The following is an 18,699-nucleotide window of genomic DNA, read 5'->3' on the forward strand; positions in this document are numbered from 1 at the left end:
CATGTGTTCACTGTGCATAATATAGAAAGATGATAAGGAAAGGAAATTACAAAAACAATTATTTACGTATTATTACGAATGATACTGTTGGCTGTATGACACGAACTGTGGTTGCCTTTGTTGTTTGCTAGAAAAAAAGTAACTAAATAAATGACAGACTGCATCTGTCACAAAAACGCGCGTTTATTGTTTGTTGTGGAATCATGTTTTCGTGAATATTTATCGAAAAAATAAGCAAAGAATCTCTCAAAATGACTAAAACAGTGCGTGAGTTGCTCCAAAATGGGGCTTCGTACGATGAAACCGATCGTATGCCGGACAAAATAACCATAACAAACTTGGATCTCTTCATGTACATGGTAGCAATAATTGGTCATTTTGTGGACTTGGGGCTGGATATAAACGTTGCTGTGAGGTATTCTATAGCCAGGAAGATGACGGAGTTCGGGTGGACACTGGCGTTCATCCTCGTGCCCGCTTTCATTAATACAGCAGTGTCTATCCGAATGTGAGTACCTTTGTTTACCATTTTATCTCTGAAAACTTTGATAAGAAATTGGATTCGGCATTCCTTTGTCTTAGGATTAAAAGTGAATCCTGAAATAATGCGACAGTAATGTTGAAAACATGTTAAACAGTTATTTTTAGTAAGCATGGCTCATCTTTTATCCTTATTGCCTGTTTATTTCCTTTTGAAGTTTGTTGAACTTTCAACTGATATCATAATTAATTTTATCCATTAAATACTGAGTTATATGCATCAATTTGTATAAGAAGACAATGGGTCTTACTATTAGCTTCCAAATCTATACTTATAATAAATCTGTAGAGAAGTCAATTCTGTACATTGAATATATTTTCAAAATAACTATCAGGGGGTGATTAGTGATCGATACTGATGCCAAAAATGCAATCAGTAAAATTTTTGTCTGTCTGTCTGTCTGTATGTTCGTTATAGAAACAAAAACTACTCGACGGATTTTAACGAAACTTGGTACAATTATTTTTCATACTCCTGGGCAGGTTATAGTATACTTTTCATTACGCTAAGATCAATAGGAGCAGAGCAGTGTTGGCAGAAAGTGTTGGTAAAACGGGAGAAGTTTCTCTATTTTTAGGCTTCCGTCGCATGTGTAGCCCTAATGGTTAAAGCTACATAGAAAACATGTATGACGGAAATGTTCTCCTTAAAATTATGTAAAAAATATGTCACAACAGCATATGTCTATCTTTTATGGTTGACTCACAATAACACATGTAAGTCTCGATAGCTTAGCAGTTCCGAGCTTTCTGATTATATTTGTCTACTCTTATGTTCATAACACTCACACTCATCCCTAATTTAGAAAAAGTTTACGTTATTACCTTCAATAAAAAAAGAATCATATAAATCGGTAAAAAATACCAAAGTTATACATGAAATACCATAATAAGCCATTGCGCGTGAATACTGCATCATGCTATAAGGATTATTTTTGTGTAACATCTTATAAAAAATATTTTATAAAATATGTAAGTATTAGTTGTTTTTGGGTATTGTTTCAATATTCGTTCACATTACAAAGTATTAATAGTTTATATTTTCAATATTGCACAATTTAATTGATCTTCAAGATTAGACAAAAACTACTTAATTGATTTCAGTACAGCTAAGTGGTAGTACATATAGCTTATATCAGAATAGCAAGTAGGCTAGTTTTTAGCACCTGTGTCCCATTGCATGAAGTTAAATAATAACTAAAATTATTCTCCTAATTTCAGGTACTCTTTGGATAAGAAGCAAGATTCATTAACGAATGAGTTCACAAAGCGCAAGTGGCTGCGGATCTTCATCTTAGTTTTACAAATGGCACCCATTCTGCGGTTTACTGATGCACTCATGTAAGAATTGTCTATTTCTAAAATAAAAAACACGTAGGATGTGGTGAAGAATGGATGCTTTTGAAGGTTGTCTAAATACTTTGAATAAAGCAATTTGGTTTCGAGTTCCGACATGGTCAGATAATATATTTAATCACTATTAACCTAACAGTCAAATGTTTTGTATTGTATTTATAGTTAATATATTCTTTTTACACAGAGTAGATTATAAATGGAGTGTTGTTTTGGGCTGACATAATTAAGTTGAAATGATTAAGTTTGCAATATTTTTTTTTTTAAATATAGGTTATTTTAGAATTATTGATTGAAGTATATTTAATAGTTTGTATGACCAACAATAACTCTTGAGTATTTCAGCTACGCAATAAAGTCCCGTCGCGCGGAACGCAAGCACGACACAGCGAACCAGCGTGTATACTACAGCCTGATGCTGAAGGAGGACTCGGACGCCGCCCTGCTGCGCATCTTCGAGTGCTTCCTCGAGGCTGCGCCGCAGCAGGTGCTGCAGACCAGCCTGCTGCTCAGAGCCAACCCTCAGTTCACTGGTGAAGTACTTGCTTATTTATGATGACTAGCCTTTTCTCAACTATGTTGGTGGCTTCCAGTCTCACGGAGTCCAGCTAATTTAATATAAAGCGAAAGTACTCGTATGTTATCTGCAGTAAAGTCTCTTTGTGTTGCGTCTAATAAGCTTTTAATTGATTTAGCACCAATTTCATTACGATAACAGCCTATAGTGTGCCACCAACATTCACGTTCGCTTTGGAATTTGGAAGAATATTTGAAAAAGCACAAGCTAACCCAAGACCCTACGCATAGCATTTGTGCTCCCTAAGTCTTAAATTACTACAGAGTTTGCCCTGCATATTTATGTCGAGATATGATCTAAGCTCTAACCGCCTGGGCACGTTCGGTACGGCTACGGGCTGTACACTACCTGAACGTGCCCCAAAGGGTGATAGCCATTAGGCTAATCCGGGGGTACCGCACGATCTCCCGCGAAGCAGCTGGCCTACTTGCTGGACTGCCACCGTGGGATCTGGAGGCGAGGGTCTTCTTGCGCCTGTACGACTGGCGCGAGGAGGCTCAGCGCCGGGGGGAAACTCCGCTGCCGCGGCAAGTTGTCGCGCAGCGGGCGGGGCTCCGGCGCGATCTCATGGTGGCCTGGAGGGAGCGACTGTCGCAACCCAGTGCAGGGCACGCCACCATCGTGGCGGTAAGTCCCCTCTTTGAGGAGGAGTCATGGCGCCCTCACGTACCGCATGACGCAGGTCCTCACCGGACACGGTTGTTTCGGGAGGTACCTGCACCGAATCGGTCGTGAGGAGGCGTCCGGGTGTCACCATTGTGCGGACAGCCCCGAGGACACGGTGGACCACACAGTCCAGGTGTGCCCCGCATGGGAGGGGCACCGCCGGGTCCTCGTTGAGGCTTTGGGCGGCGGCGACCTCTCGCGTCCGGCCCTGGTTCAGGCCATGGTCCGGGGCGAGAGGGAATGGGATGCCGTCGCCTCCTTCTGCGAAGCGGTCATGCTCGAGAAGGAGGAGGCGGAACGCCAGAGAGTTCGCACCTCTCATCCCGGCCGCCGCGCTGGACCAGGTAGACACCATGGGCGCCGGGTGTCGCGAGATGACTCCCGGCCACCGTAGGCGTGGGTCTGTGGGCGGTGAGTTCGGGTGGCTCATCGTCCCTCTGTCTACTTAGACGACAGACCCGTGTCGACGGCGCGCGTTGTTCCACGCGCTCCTCAAAGAGATGTCAGCAACCCCAGCGGGGCCCAGCAGGGCCAAGGCCTGGCGGGGCTGCGGGTTGTTCGAAAGAGATACCGCGGCCCTGGTACACAAAAGGCCTAAGACGGAACACGACGGTTTTTAGTCAGTAAGAGTCCGACACTCCCTCTCCGCTGCTAACCCACAGCGGGAGGGGTCATTTGATGATTGTTGACGTCGTTAAAAAAAAAAAACAAAAAAAACTCTAACCGCCTATATTTTAACCCACAGTTCACCAGCTGCTATCGATCGCGTCATCCATCATAGGCATGGGCTGGTGCCTGGCCGCATACCAGCGAGCCGTCCGCTTCTACCAGCAGGACAAGTACAACATGAGCTGGACTGGCACCGCTCTGCAGACTGTCTGGCACTTCCTCGTCACTTGTAAGTATACAGCTGCTATCAGTAGCATCATCATCATAGGCATGGGCTGGTGCCTGGCTGCGTACCAGCGAGCCGTTCGCTTCTACCAGCAGGACAAGTACAACATGAGCTGGACTGGCACCGCTCTGCAGACTGTCTGGCACTTCCTTGTTACATGTAAGTGTGTTAGCGTGAATAAATTGGGGATTGACCTTCCAAAGCGTGTGTGTTCTTCTAAAGTGATGAGGGAAGAGTAGTTCAGGCTCTTTCAACTTAGTACTTGCTTTCTCTGTATTAAAATCGACTTAAACTGATCTGACATGTAATATTATTGTCTGAGAAAATCTATTTTCCTTTTACAGTGAGCCGTATAATCTCAATCTCAGTGATCGCCTACCTGTATCCTCACTGGACGATCCTGGCCTGCGCCATCCACATCCTCGTCACCGCCACGCTCATACAGATCTTCGACCGTTCTCCCTTCTGCTCGCACAACCGCCTCGCAGACATAGCGTTCTCTTTCGCACTCGGCGGCGTCTACCTCTTCACATACATTCTTCCCGTAGAAGGTAAAACGCGATACAGATATGCTATATACTACAGCATATGTTTCATACAAAATGTCGTATGTGGCGCCATCTGGTACACATATGTAACTGATGAAATGAGACAATCTTTTTACTTCTTCCCGATTCTAGCGTTTACTGTAGTTCCTTACGTTGTGGGCTTAGTAATAATGGTGATATATTACAGGTTCTTCCATCCTAAGATAAGTAAGCGTGGGTTAAGTGTGACTTTTGTTAACGATAGGGTACCGGCTGGTGTTAGTTAATGTTGATGGAAAGTTATAATGAAATACTTAATTAATTGTTGCCTTGAGATTGTTGTAGTAACGTTACATATCAATTTGGTTCATGCCTAATAATAGGGCACTGATTTGTGTTTGTTTTCCTCACAAAACGATTTTTCTGTAAGGATGTATTTCAGGAACTTGTTGTTCCACGTTTCTAGTAAAATAAAGTATATTTAAAAATACTTAATTTTATCATGGTGGTAAAAATAATAACGCATAATACGTGGTATACAGAAGATATTTATACCGACGCAAGTACGTAACTACTATTCAGTTTAATTGTACACTCCATGTGGTAACTATTCCATGTCCAAAATGTGTTCTGTGAACAATGATTATTTTTAATTTACTAGTGCTCGATTTAGAACAATATATTTAATTATTAAGCAATATTACGTACTTTTACAACTTTTTACTGCATAGTAGGTTAATTTAAGATGGTGATAAATAATGTATTAAATAGTATTCTGATTGTAAGAGTTACCTTTAGTAATTTGGATCTAGAAAGAATAGTTTTTATGCATATCTTTGTGGATGCTCAATGAAAATCCATATGGGTGCTCCAAAGACTGTCTAGTTATAAGTATTTTATGAACTTTCCATTTTAAAATAATAATTAGCCAAGTTTATAACCATTTTGGTACCAAGTAGATATTTTTGTACTTAATACTTATGAAAAATTTTCAGTGAATCTCGAACAATACTCCCCAAATGTTTACAGTTTTACTCCCAGTACATAATATATTTTTAATAAATTATTTTATATAAACTTCTTTGTGTTTTAATACCCTACAGATATAGAACAATAAATAATCGACTTTGTTGATGTGGAGGAAAGGTACAATATTTAAAACTGCATAAATGACAATAAACCTATTTATTACAATCACCAAATAAACGGCGCGCGTTCCCTCAGTATCCTTAAACCAAATCTATTCCATTCACTCTGGTTAATCCACAACTCTATGGCTGATTCCAAGCAGGACATGACCGCAGCACCCTTCCAAACTGTGCTGGCCGGATCTATGTCCTTCGGTGAGGTAACTATTTCCAACTGCTCAGTCTTATAAGTGTAGGGAATCTGTAAAGCTAGTCTGTTCTGCAGCCATAAGTTCAAGCCATGCACCTTCACGCCTCCACCAACAATTAATATGTTGCTGTACATTTTCCGCTTCAACTCCTCATTGGGACAGCGGTCTATGCTCTGTAATATTGCAGCATCTAACGCCAGGACCTGACCAGGAGCCAGAGCTACCACATCACCAGGTCCACCTTCTAAAGTGTCCACAACAATGTCTTCATCAGGGTTTGTTGCCGGTTGATTCTCATTTGTCGCTTCAAACTGTTGGCTTTCATTAGCAGTGGGGTCCGCTGTCTCCCTCTTCCTACCAGTTTCTCTAAGAAACTCTGCATCAAAAGGATCTTCAGGGTCACTTGGTTGTCTGTTCTGGATTTTAGTTGATTTGGAACCAGTGATTTTAAGTAAATCAGTGTAGAACATTGACAAAGGTGATATGATGCATTCGTCACCAACTTGCAATGTGTATTTGTTCACTACATCACCTGGATGATCAACTAGGAATGACTTCTCCTGTGGCCCACACACATCTAAGTTTACATGGCAGAAATTTTCATACAAGTTCCTCATTAAGATCACATCTCTGGGTATGTTTTCATTCCAGTTTTTGTATGGAAATGCACTCTTGTGGAACATCCATGACAAAGCTTGGCAAACATCTCCTGCCCCATAGTCCATTCTTAACCTTGTAGTTTTATGTGATATTCCATCTTCAACACAAGATATTGCAGTTTTCTGGTCTCCAATGTCAACCACACATGCTGAACCAATGCCAGCTCCAAATGTAGCCCCCACACTCTCTTGGACAAAGAAACAGTGGCCAAATCCCAAATCTTTCAGTAATAATGACATTAAATACTTCAAATGACTCCTGGAGTACAAATCTGGTATAAGGAGTACACATCTGTATTTCACTAGCTCTATGAGAGGTATTCCTAACTTATACTCTATGATAGAACTCCAGATAGTATATAGATCATTGAGCACAGATGAGATAGAGCCACCAACTTCTGTGTGGATGTTGAAATCACCTCTGCGGTATGGGAAGTGTATGTTATATGGCAGTTCTGGGTCTATATCCAACACTAGATCTCCGATAACGATGTCACAGTCGACCTGAGGCCACGGGTCGCCGTCATTCACGCATTCTGGCAGAGATCGTCGATTAAACGCTGCAATTTGTTGCGGTGGCGTGGCGTACCTGCGGGCTCCATTCGATTGCACACACGACTGTAATGTGTGAGATATTTGAAGCCGACATTCTTCCAATTCCTCGATTAATTCCTTTGTTTTTGGCACACTCGGCGGAATGAAGGAGTCTCGGTATATTTTACCACCAGGACGACGTTTTCTTGCTATGCAGTGCAGTTGCTTGACTGGCAGGAGATCTGACGCTCTTCCTATGCGTACATAAAGTGATCCTGGGTGGATAACTATTATCCTATTAGACGGGAACTGCTGGAAATGCTCCGGGCCCGGTTCGAAGGATGGCATACTCATTTGTAAGCTATTATGGAACTTCTCGATAGATTTAATAGTCACATTGAGTTGTAATTATTTAGAATATTACTTGTACGACCGTAATGAACGCCTCCGACTTTTGTTTAAATTAATTTATTTCGAATTCGGCCTACTGTAAACATAACCTCTTGTTGCGAATTTGACACTTAACATTTTTGAACGAAATTAAGAAACAAAATTAGATAACTCCAAAATTCAAGAAGGAATAGAATATTTTGCTTTTGTTTCTTAGATTTTATTTTAAACTCTTAAAGTATTAAAATACAACATTTAATAAACGTTTAATAATAATTCATGCAGTACCGATAACGCGCATTCTATTTGAATATTTATTATATTTATTTCGCCACGCGTATCCGAAACAAAAGACCGAATGATAAATTGAAACTGTCAATCGCTGAAAGACAAAAGTCAAAAATTAACAAATGTCATCCGCTATCCATCGTCGTGTCACGAAATCGGAGAAAATAAACACTTTTCCCGATTTATTTATTAAAAAGTTATAAAGAACGACTGTTAAAATGGTGTCGAGGAGTTTAACTGAAGTGTTTGTGTTGATGCGCAACAATGCGATACACAGCCGGCACATATTCGCGGACCAGGCGAGTTGTTTATTGATTAATATTTTAGTAACAACATTTAAATATTAAATGATGCAATTTCGAGCGTTAAGCAATTAAGTAGACAGCAATACAGTAAATATTATGTGTACAAAGTCTACATTAAGTACTTGAAGTGAACTAAGCTTTACGCGTGATACTGTTTACTCATTTACCGTGCATACGATAAGACGTCCCAATTCAAGGTTTGAAGTGGTTTCTAGAATATTAAAAAAAGCAGCAAGCAACAAATGAAAGCATATAGTAATTCCTAGCCATGATGTGTTTTAAAATTGTTTGAACTTGAAGCTACTTAATTGTAGGTCAGAGCATTGACACAGTGATAGTGTTCAAGTAGGTACATCTGTTATGTATTTTTATTTTTAATATAGCGTATATTACACGACCATGCTTATTACTTATAGTTATTCAGTATAATCTTCCTAAAAGCCTTGGGATTTGTTTTATGTTGATACTTAATTCTTTCTTAGTTTAATTGTATATTATCATCAAACAAATCAATTAACTTGATACTGGTTTTAGCTCCTATTGATCTAAATGGCAAATAAATTCTAGTAGTTACAAGTACACATATTTCTCTACATGTCTGCCACCTCTAAAAATAGTGATTCACACAATATTCTGAGCTGCTATGAAGCTTTAATTTTACCCAAAATATAAAAAAGACAACCCACTGACCAAACAAATTATAGACATGCTTTTACAACGCTACTTTAAAAATCATTTCAATTGATTATGGTATGTTTTCCTATAGGATTCTCCCTTTCCCATATAAATGAATCCATTATTTACACTGATGTAGCCAAAAGTTTGAGGGAATGTACACTGGACACTGGAGAAGGACATAGGAGTTTTTTTCACTATCCGGTTATGAAACCGCTGACAGAAGCTAGTTATTTCCAATAATGTGTTAATTAATTTCTCTTCAGCACAATGACTCGGAGCGCGTGCGTCTCATGCGCAGCAGCAGTCACGACATGGAGGCGGGGCTGGAGATGCGGAGCGACTCGCACGCGCCGCCGCCCTGGACTGACGCACTCGAGGAAGCACACTATGTTATTACTAGGTTTGTATCAAGTATACTTCAAAAAACATAAATGAATAGTTTAAAAAACTAAAAAACACGCTTGTCATGTATTATCATCAGAACTCAGAGCGTGTGCAAAATGTCATCTTAATCGAAGACCAGGAAGTGGGTCGAATTAAGATTCCAAATATCTCTTATTCCCGCAGGACCAGTCCGAGTAACCGCGGGCGAAAGCGTGTGCGTTCGCGCAGCGGAATGTTGTTGAATTTAAAGATTTTAATTATGCAGATAATTAGTGTATGACGTCCTATAATTGTGTATGGTAAATAAAAATTTGTGTATGCAGCCATTGTGGAGAAATTCACCAACAACAGATTCCGCTGGGCGAACGTTGGCGAACGTTGTCCTGGCGGAACTTTTTTTAATCCATAGACTTTAGAAGAAAAGAGATGTGTCCAAAAATTAGTGTGTATTTGTGTATAATTGATTATGTATGAATGAAATCAGTGCATGCATAAACTTTGGAGAAATTCAAGTTTCCGCTACGCGAACGTTTGGCCATTAGCTAGTTTTCATATAAAGCGCTTACATAGAGAGCTGTAGATTTTTACATACGTTGTTTTGAATTTGTTTATATTTGTTTAAAAAACAGATTTAGAAAAAGTCGTAGGGTTTAAAACAGTGGTTCTTAACCTTTTTGACATGAGGGACCACTTTGACTAAAGTTTGTCTTGCCGGGGACCACCTCATCGGTTTACCTAAATTAGTACTCATTTCTTTATTATTTATGCAAAAAACAAACTGAATTTTTGGGTCAGGTCTACTCAAAGCTAAACGCATATCGGCAGATGTGTAGGTAAGCAAATGCAAATAAAGAAAAACTTGCCTATGTAGTTTCCAAATGCGCGAGCGAAGCGAGCGCGAAATTTTTATCGGACTTAAACCAAATATTACGTAAAATGTAGCCCAAACGTACTTAACTTTTCGTTTGTTGACAAATGCAAAAATAAGGAAAAATAGTTTCTGAATACGCGAGCGAAGCGAGCGCGAAATTTTTATCGGACTTCAACCAAATATTACGTAAAATTTAGCCCAAACGTACTTAACTTTTTGTTTGTTGACAAATGCAAAAATAAAGGCATACAGTTTCTGAATACGCGAGCGACGCGAGCGCGAAATTTTAATTATTTTTTAAGACTCAAAACCAAAATTACAAATTACTAGGTACGATACACCCGATATACGTCCATGCGAAAACCCCCGCTCGCAGTTATAAGTCGATAAAAATTAAGTTAGATAACGTATAGCAACGTCGCGAAGCTAAGCTTCGCGGACCACTTGGAATGCCTCCAGGGACCACCAGTGGTCCGCGGACCACCGGTTAAGAACCACTGGTTTAAAAGATAAAAATATAAACGTAAAATACACTTATTAGGTCTTAGTTCTTAAAGTATGCAGTTTGGGGTCTAGATTTTCACGTTTACACAAACCTTGTAAGAGTCTCCAACATGTTACCAAGTATCAATGATGTTCCGTTAGTAATTAAAAAGTTATAGGATATTTTATCATGATATATGATGAATAGATCACTGTTTTTCAAAGCAGTCGAATATCACAACGTTCTAAAGGAATTGCATGGTAAAATGTATGCCAATAATTAGTTTAATCATTCAACTATTCACTTGCAAAATTTCATGTCATTAAATTCAGTAATTAAAGAAAGACAATTATAATACTGACGGAGCAACGCAAACCTACATAATCCAACCAAGTTCGGATAGCTACAAAAAAGCGGCCGTGCCATATGTCTAAGAAACGTTCTTAACTTGGAAGGTTAGTATAATTATTAATATGGTACAGCTGCGTACACAAGCGTTAGGAAAAAATAAAACAATTGCATTTCTTGAATGAAAATTATTTTTTTTAATAATAGCGCCACTATCTACGACATTTTAGTTAAAATACGTAACGTTTATTAACGTTATTTTTAATCACCTAGTTAAGTAATTTATGTAAGTAATGATAATAAAAATATTTTTGTACACGGATATTTAAATAGAGAAGTACTTGTTAATTGAAGATTTATTTTTATCGTAGATAGTGGCATTATTATAAAAAAAATATGTTTCATTCAAGAAGCATTGTTTTATTTTTTCCTAACGCTTGTGTACGCAACTGTGCCATATTAATAAATACTAACCTTCCAAGTTAAGAACGTTTCTTAGACATATGGCACGGCCGCTTTTTTGTAGCTATCCGAACTTGGTCGGATTATGTAGGTTTTCGATGCTCCGTCAGTATTATAATTGTCTTTCTTTAATTACTGAATTTAATGACATGAAATTTTGCAAGTGAATAGTTGAATGATTAAACTAATTATTGGCATACATTTTACCATGCAATTCCTTTAGAACGTCGTGATATTCGACTGCTTTGTAAACAGTGATCTATTCATCATATCTATACATATAATAAATCTGTAAAAAAACTGTGTCTGTACATTGAATATATTAAAAAAATAATAATTGGGTGGGGTTTAGAAACAGCAATGGAGCACAAATCCAAAAAAAAAATTCTGTCTGTATGTCTGTATGTCTGTATGTCTGTATGTCTGTTTGTTTGTACACGCTAATCTTCGGAACTACTGGACGGATTTCAATGATTTTTTCTTTGTTGTATCAGTATTAAGCCTGGTCAACATATAGGCTATAATGTATCTTCGAATCTTGAAGACCTGATGCAGAACACCAACAGACCAACAAAACTATAAGAGATACAAAAATGATGCCATGGCAAAAATTGTTTCATGTGATGAGCATTTTCAGCTGAGATAATAAATTTTAAGATCTGGAACACCTGATGTGGAACCCCAAGAGCCCAGCTTCTCTGTACCATATACAGGTATGACGTTTTAGCAAAAGTTGTTCAATTTGATAAGCACTTTCTATTGACTTATACAAATTGAAGATCTAAAACACCTGATGTGGAACTCCAGGGGCCCAGCTAGACTATAGCATATAGAGCTGTGACGTTTTATCAAAAGTTGTTCAATCTGATAAGCACTCTCTGTTGACTTATAAAAATTGAAGATGTAAAACACCTGATGTGGAACTCCAGGGGCCCAGCTAGCCTATAACATATAAAGATATGACGTTTTTGCAAAAGTGGTTCAATCTAATAAGCACTCTCTATTGACGTATAAACATCGAAGATCTGGAACACCTGATGTGGAACTTCAAGAGCAATACTACACTTGAAATGTATAGAAACGAATGTTATGAAATAGGTGTGGTGAATCAAAAAAGTAATTAGTCCGTCTTTTAGATAACCCTAAAATAATGGACACGCATTTTTTCTTTTCTCCTTCTCACAAACAAATAATAACGAAGATATAACACGCTTGAATTTTGTGTGAAGTCACTGCTAAGTACAAATTTTACATACCTAGACGTTTCGTCACGAGCCCCCACTCTCCGAATTTGTTGTGTTATATCTCATTATTATTTTGTATGTCTCTTCCAGACCTCGGGACTACAGAGTTCCGAATTTTTGGGAGGCAAACGTGGGGCCGAAGCCAACACGCTGAAGCCCTTTTGAGACAACTTTAATGAAATGGTGACACAAAACCGACGATTAATAAATAATAAATAATGTCGGGACACCTTTTCACACACGGTTGGTTAGCCCCATGGTAAGTTATTAATTAACTTGTGTTATGGGTGCTAACACAACTGATAAACTACATATAGCTACATATATACATATTTATAAATACATATTGTAACACCCAGACCACGGCCAACAAGCATGCTCATCACACAAATGTCGACCGAACCGGGAATCGAACCCGGGACCTCAGGTTCGGCGGTCCGGCATGATGACTATTGCGCCATCGAGGTCGATTATCCCTTTATACACTATAGAAATGAACCCAAGGACAATCCCCGGTGGATGTCGTTAAAAAATAAGACAATCCCCGGTTCTGTGCTATACCATTGCTAACTGTGGATGAAAACTACTTGGGCTATTGTGATGGGATGCTAATGGACTAGGAATGGGGAAACTACGGGAACTATGGCACCTGCCGATGACAATGTATAAGATACATGTAAAAATTGCAGGTGGAGACTCGCCAGCTCACTTACTGGGCCCCCGGGAATCAGTCACTGAATAGCAACAAGAGGGCAACACGGACTTGAGCGGCTGAAGTGTGAGGATACCTCGGCGGATTTTAAACGCAGATTACGCGCTCCCTGTGGGTCACTTACCACGAGGCACCTATCCTCCGAGCAGGGCTACTAACCCTGCTCTAGCGACTCCACTCTGGACGGCCAAGCCAAGCCAGAGGCGTGAGACCTACCCCCGTCATGGTTCACTGCGACCGGCCGGAGATGGGGGACAGTATACTCTCCCTGGAGAACTCAGTATATATAGCCCCGCGGGGTAGCTACTCCCCGTCATCAGCCTCAGATGTCCTGCGGTGCTTATATCTCATTATTATTGTCGTTATTATCTCAAGAGCCTTTGTCCCAATTATGTTAGAGTCGACTTCCAGTCACGATGCAACTGAGTACCAGTGTTTTCCTAAGGAGCGACTGCCTATCTGACCTCCACAACCCGGTTACCCGCTCAACCCAACACCTCTTGGTAAAACTGGTCAGACTTACTGGCTTCTGACTACCCATAACGACTGCCAAGAATGTTCAATGACAGCCGGAACCTACAGTTTAACATGCCCTCCAAATAACGCTCATTGGTATCCAAAATATACGTAAAAAGTACATACGAATTTAGAAAAGTTGTATTGGCAGGTACTTGCCAGACCTGGAATCAAAGACGTACGCTCATACTTGAGAGATTGGTTCTCTACCGACTAAACCACCACGACTTCCACTAAGTCATCACGACTTTGCCATCTCAGTAACATTTAATGTTTTTTAACGTAATAATACGTGTAATATTTTTGCCAAACACAACTTAAATGCGGACTAATTAATTAGAATCACTACTTTTATCCCTATGGTCGCGTCTATTGCGGTTCAGTTCTCAGCGTTTTGTTTAGTCTGCTGTGCTTTTGCCGTTGAAGTACAAAAATTAAATATATGGAACGTTTCTAATGGCTATGCGTATTCCGTTGTTTTCAAGTCAACGGGCCCTTAAAATTCAATATCAGACGATTCAGATCTTTGATTTTGCTGACCCCGTAGTCGCTGGCATAAGGGACAGGATCCGCGTACGAAGTCGCGGGCAGAAGCTAGTATCATAATAAAATATCCTATAACTTTTTAATTACTAACGGAACATCATTGATACTTGGCAACATGTTGGAGACACTTACAAGGTTTGTGTAAACGTGAAAATCTAGACCCCAAACTGCATACTTTAAGAACGAAGACCTAATAAGTGTATTTTACGTTTATATTTTTATCTTTTAAACCCTACAACTTTTTCTAAATCTTTTTTTTAAACAAATATAAACAAATTCAAAACAACGTATGTAAAAATCTACAGCTCTCTATGTAAGCGCTTTATATGAAAACTAGCTAATGGCCAAACGTTCGCGTAGCGGAAACTTGAATTTCTCCGAAGTTAATGCATGCACTGATTTCATTCATACATAATCAATTATACACAAATACACACTAATTTTTGGACACATCTCTTTTCTTCTAAAGTCTATGGATTGAAAAAAGTTCCGCCAGGACAACGTTCGCCAACGTTCGCCCAGCGGAATCTGTTTTTGGTGAATTTCTCCACAATGGCTGCATACACAAATTTTTATTTACCATACACAATTATAGGACGTCATACACTAATTATCTGCATAATTAAAATCTTTAAATTCAACAATATTCCGCTGCGCGAACGCACACGGCGAAAGCTAGTCATGTTTGATTGATGCCATCTTTACGAAGTATAAAACTTCTAGTAGGAGTAACTAAAAAATCTGTAAAAAAATAGCTTCATGAAGTGGTGCTTATTATCAGATCCCTTCACTCATGACTCAACAACATTGTTGTTGATATTTATCTAAGTTTATAGTGCTGAAAGCTATAGTTAATTATCTAGATCATTAATCAATATTACAAGTGTATTGCCGTGAAGCCTATCTTTATTAATCTAAAGTATTTTCTACATAATAAATAAGCGAAAAAATGTACAGCACTTAATAGCAGAATATTACAGCTAATTTGCAAATTCCCTTTTTTCAATGGCATTATAACTATTTACACTAACGGATCCCAAGTTATGTACTTCACATAACTTGGGATCCGTTAGTGTACGTATTATGCAGTTTTTTTATACAAAAATGTTAGTACATATGTTGGTCTAGTAGTTGCATACCGCGACTGCTGTTCATGGGGTATCTGGTTCGATTCTCGGATCATACTGATATCACTAGTGAGTATTATGAAACTTCACAAAGGAGTTATAAGAAATTTTCTGGGAGTTGGTGGCTGATACAAAATTTATGATTGACTATGCCTCATTAATCGCTCTCAGTGGCGTGCACTTGGAGAGGCCTATGTCCAGCAGTGGACTGCTATAGGCTGATGATGATGATGATGATGATGATGCCTCATTAGGGCAAAAGGTCCAATTTAAAGCACCAAAAAAACTTTAACTTATTCTCCCTTTTCCAGGCTAAGAACAAAACTATCAGAGCTACAGTCCCGCCACGAGAAGCAGATCCGTCGTCCGGCGCTAGACGACACTAGCGAGCAGCAACACATACAGCGCCTGACTGCGGAGATCGGCCGACACTTCACGCATGCGCACACGCATCTCACTGCTATTAAGGCGCAGATTAGACACGGTAAGGTGTTTGATTTCTGTAGTGTAAAATGTATCGCCATTAGAAAAAACATGTAACTTAGTTTAGTTTTCCAGGGGTGAAAGGGACATTCGGGATCTCTTAGATCCGTAAAAATAAAACGATCACTACGACAATTTAAAAATATTGAGGGACATCATTGGGTTATTTAAGACCAATATCCCAGCAAGAATCACCCGCTCCCCATTAAAACTCATTTTTACAAGATTTTTTTTACTTGTTCACTTACCTTGTGTTACTAAAAGTTTTCCGCAGTTTTACCCAGCAAGTTCCCTTATTAGAATAAAATAGAGCCCAAATGTAAAAGTTTACTGACAGCTACTTCGAGTAGATAAATCTGGCTGTGATATCGAAAACAGTTACTCCTACCAATTATGTATAGTAATATAATCTTATTTTCAAACTGCACATTCCAGGTAACAAAACCGAACAAAAGTTAGCGACAAACGTGGTCCTAGCATTAGTGACGATGCTGCAAGACTTGAGCATCACGTTCCGCACAGCCCAGTCGAACTACCTGAAATCCCTCACTTCTCGAGAGGAACGCTCCAACGCATACTTCGAGTTACCCAACTTCGAAGAGCTAAGTCTAGACGACAGTGATCTACTGCCAGGTTTGTCCAACAACCAAACTGATCTACTATTCTCCTTACCCAGTACTTCAGGCACGCAGAAATTTGATGACGATGACTTCGCACGACCAGCGATGAGTCAGAAACAATTACTGCTGATGCAGGAGGAGAATACCAGAGATGTAGCCGAAAGGGAGGAGGAGGTCAACAAAATAGTCCGGTCTATAGTCGACTTGAATGATATATTTAAAGATCTAGCTCATATGGTAAATGAACAAGGCACAATATTAGACAGGATAGATTATAATATAGAGCAGACGCAAGTCCAAGTCCACGAAGGCTACAAACAGCTGCAAAAAGCTGAAAGATATCAGAGATCTAATAGGAAAATGCACTGTATCCTAATGTTAGGCGTCACTATCATAGTGTTAGTAATATTACTAATCATAGTTAAGAGTTAGTCGCAGTTAAATAAGCAGAAATTGCCTTATTTTTCGTAGTCGATAGCCGAACGGCTGGGCCGAACTAAGGAGTAGTTTGACATTTCCAAGATTATAGTTTAATATTCCAAATTATAGAGATAGTGAAATGTTGACTTGTTATTTATAGTCGACGTACTACAGTGACAAAATTATTTACGATATGAACACGTCGTTCAATTTGAAACAGCTCGAGACTCCACAGTACCTAACTAGTTGATACAATGGTTCTGTAATACATTATACATTAATAAGTAATATTTTGAACAATATCACCGGGCTTCCTCTGTGATAGAATAAGATTGAAAAAGACATGATGAAGAGATTTTGGTACCAGAAAAACAGGCATCTATGAGCAAAAGAAAAAAATTTAATAGTAAATCCAATTCATCGTAGAAACTAAGTAGTAGCAACCAATTTGTTTTGTGCCTACATTACACTACAGTAACTATAGAATAAACCAAACCAGTTTTTGATGAAGCTATAAGTGAATTTTCATTGATAAATTAATAATAATGATTAAAGATTCGAATATCTGTATATACAGCAAGCGACCACATCGTTTAAGCTAGGGTAACATTTTCATTGATAGTTATCTGATTGGGTCCGGACTAGCAAGAAACAAAAACTATGGCAGATGTTAATAATGTGACCTAGCTTATGTTGTTATCTTGAATTGTCTGCTTTTAGGCACCAAGTTCCTCTATAAGTTCTTCTATCCTGAAAGTATGTGTGAACCGCCAAACTCAATGGCGGCTCGGAACATAGGACCAGTCTCTGTGCAGAAACCATTTAAGTACCGGGTGATGGATATGCGAGGGGTTTAGGCAACATGCGCGAACTATCTCAGAATTTAGTTTCGAGCTGCCATTGCGTTTGGCGAGAACTATATCTGCAGGTATGTAAACTGTGGCACTTTCCGTCACTTGGACGTCCTGGCCCAATGGAGTAACTGACTTAAAATTTATTTGTTGTATAAACTTATGCACATATTCTAGTCTCTATGTCTATATTGTAAGATATTTATTTATTGTAAGTAAGGCGTATTTATTGCAATTAAAAGTTAAACAGTGTGCGAGTGGTAGATTGTTCCTGAGCAGGAAATATATAAAACAGAATAAACTTTAAGGTCTTCTTTTTCGTGTACAGAAGTGTGCAGTTGATGAGTTTTTATTAAAAGCAGCTAGTTTTCCCCCTTAAATGTGTATTTATTTTATTTTTATTTATTTACCTACTCAATATACTTAAACCTTATGTTTTCATAAAAAAATATATCTTTTCTGCTCAAGTAATATCGTTAAATGTTGTTAAATGCGTGATAGTGTGTGTGCCAATGTTGCCAAGTACCTAAACAGACAAATTCCAATGTATTGTAAATTCGAATTATGTTATTATTGTTTTGATTAAATGTGTTACTTAATAATTTATTCCAAAATGTTCTTAGTTATTTTTAAATCGTTTGAACAAATAAGTGCAGTGTGAGGAGAAAGGACATTGAAATTATGTTTCGTTAATTTGTATGTGATTGTGAAAATTATGCAAAAGTTAATGAAATGATGCGGTACCTAATGTATTTATTTACGAAGTTGTGTAAATATTGTTTTCTTATAAATGACATCAAAGTGATAATATAAACAAATATTTAAAGCATTTCTTTGTTTTATTGAGAATCCCAATAGAAGATACCTATATGTTTAGGGT

At 38.7% G+C, this 18,699-nt stretch overlaps 3 protein-coding genes across 4 annotated transcripts; 2 read left to right on the top strand and 1 right to left on the bottom strand.

The window, feature by feature from the left end:
* Nucleotides 1-77: 77 nt before the first annotated feature.
* On the top strand, nt 78-5,635 carry LOC124641314 (XK-related protein 6). The gene is made up of 5 exons (XM_047179373.1): nt 78-508; nt 1,762-1,881; nt 2,239-2,426; nt 3,882-4,034; nt 4,376-5,635. The coding sequence occupies exons 1-5, from the start codon at nt 252-254 to the stop codon at nt 4,843-4,845; spliced, it is 1,188 nt and encodes a 395-aa protein (XP_047035329.1). The 5' UTR covers nt 78-251; the 3' UTR covers nt 4,846-5,635.
* A 93-nt stretch (nt 5,636-5,728) lies between these two features.
* LOC124641313 (actin-related protein 8) lies at nt 5,729-7,692 on the bottom strand. The gene has a single exon (XM_047179371.1). The coding sequence runs from the start codon at nt 7,442-7,444 to the stop codon at nt 5,753-5,755; it is 1,692 nt and encodes a 563-aa protein (XP_047035327.1). The 5' UTR covers nt 7,445-7,692; the 3' UTR covers nt 5,729-5,752.
* Nucleotides 7,693-7,894: 202 nt separating this feature from the next.
* Nucleotides 7,895-18,425, top strand: LOC124641315 (syntaxin-16). 2 transcript variants are annotated; one of them, XM_047179374.1, is made up of 4 exons: nt 7,895-8,067; nt 9,015-9,151; nt 15,757-15,929; nt 16,364-18,425. In XM_047179374.1, exons 1-4 carry the CDS (start codon nt 7,987-7,989, stop codon nt 16,978-16,980), a joined length of 1,008 nt encoding a protein of 335 aa, XP_047035330.1. In that variant the 5' UTR covers nt 7,895-7,986; the 3' UTR covers nt 16,981-18,425. The 2 variants fall into 2 exon arrangements, with proteins under 2 accessions (XP_047035330.1, XP_047035331.1); XM_047179375.1 differs by lacking the exon at nt 7,895-8,067 and adding an exon at nt 8,082-8,418.
* The last annotated feature ends 274 nt before the right edge of the window (nt 18,426-18,699 follow it).

This window comes from Helicoverpa zea, chromosome 22 (genome assembly GCF_022581195.2).
Source record: "Helicoverpa zea isolate HzStark_Cry1AcR chromosome 22, ilHelZeax1.1, whole genome shotgun sequence".
NCBI classification, from domain to species: domain Eukaryota; kingdom Metazoa; phylum Arthropoda; class Insecta; order Lepidoptera; family Noctuidae; genus Helicoverpa; species Helicoverpa zea.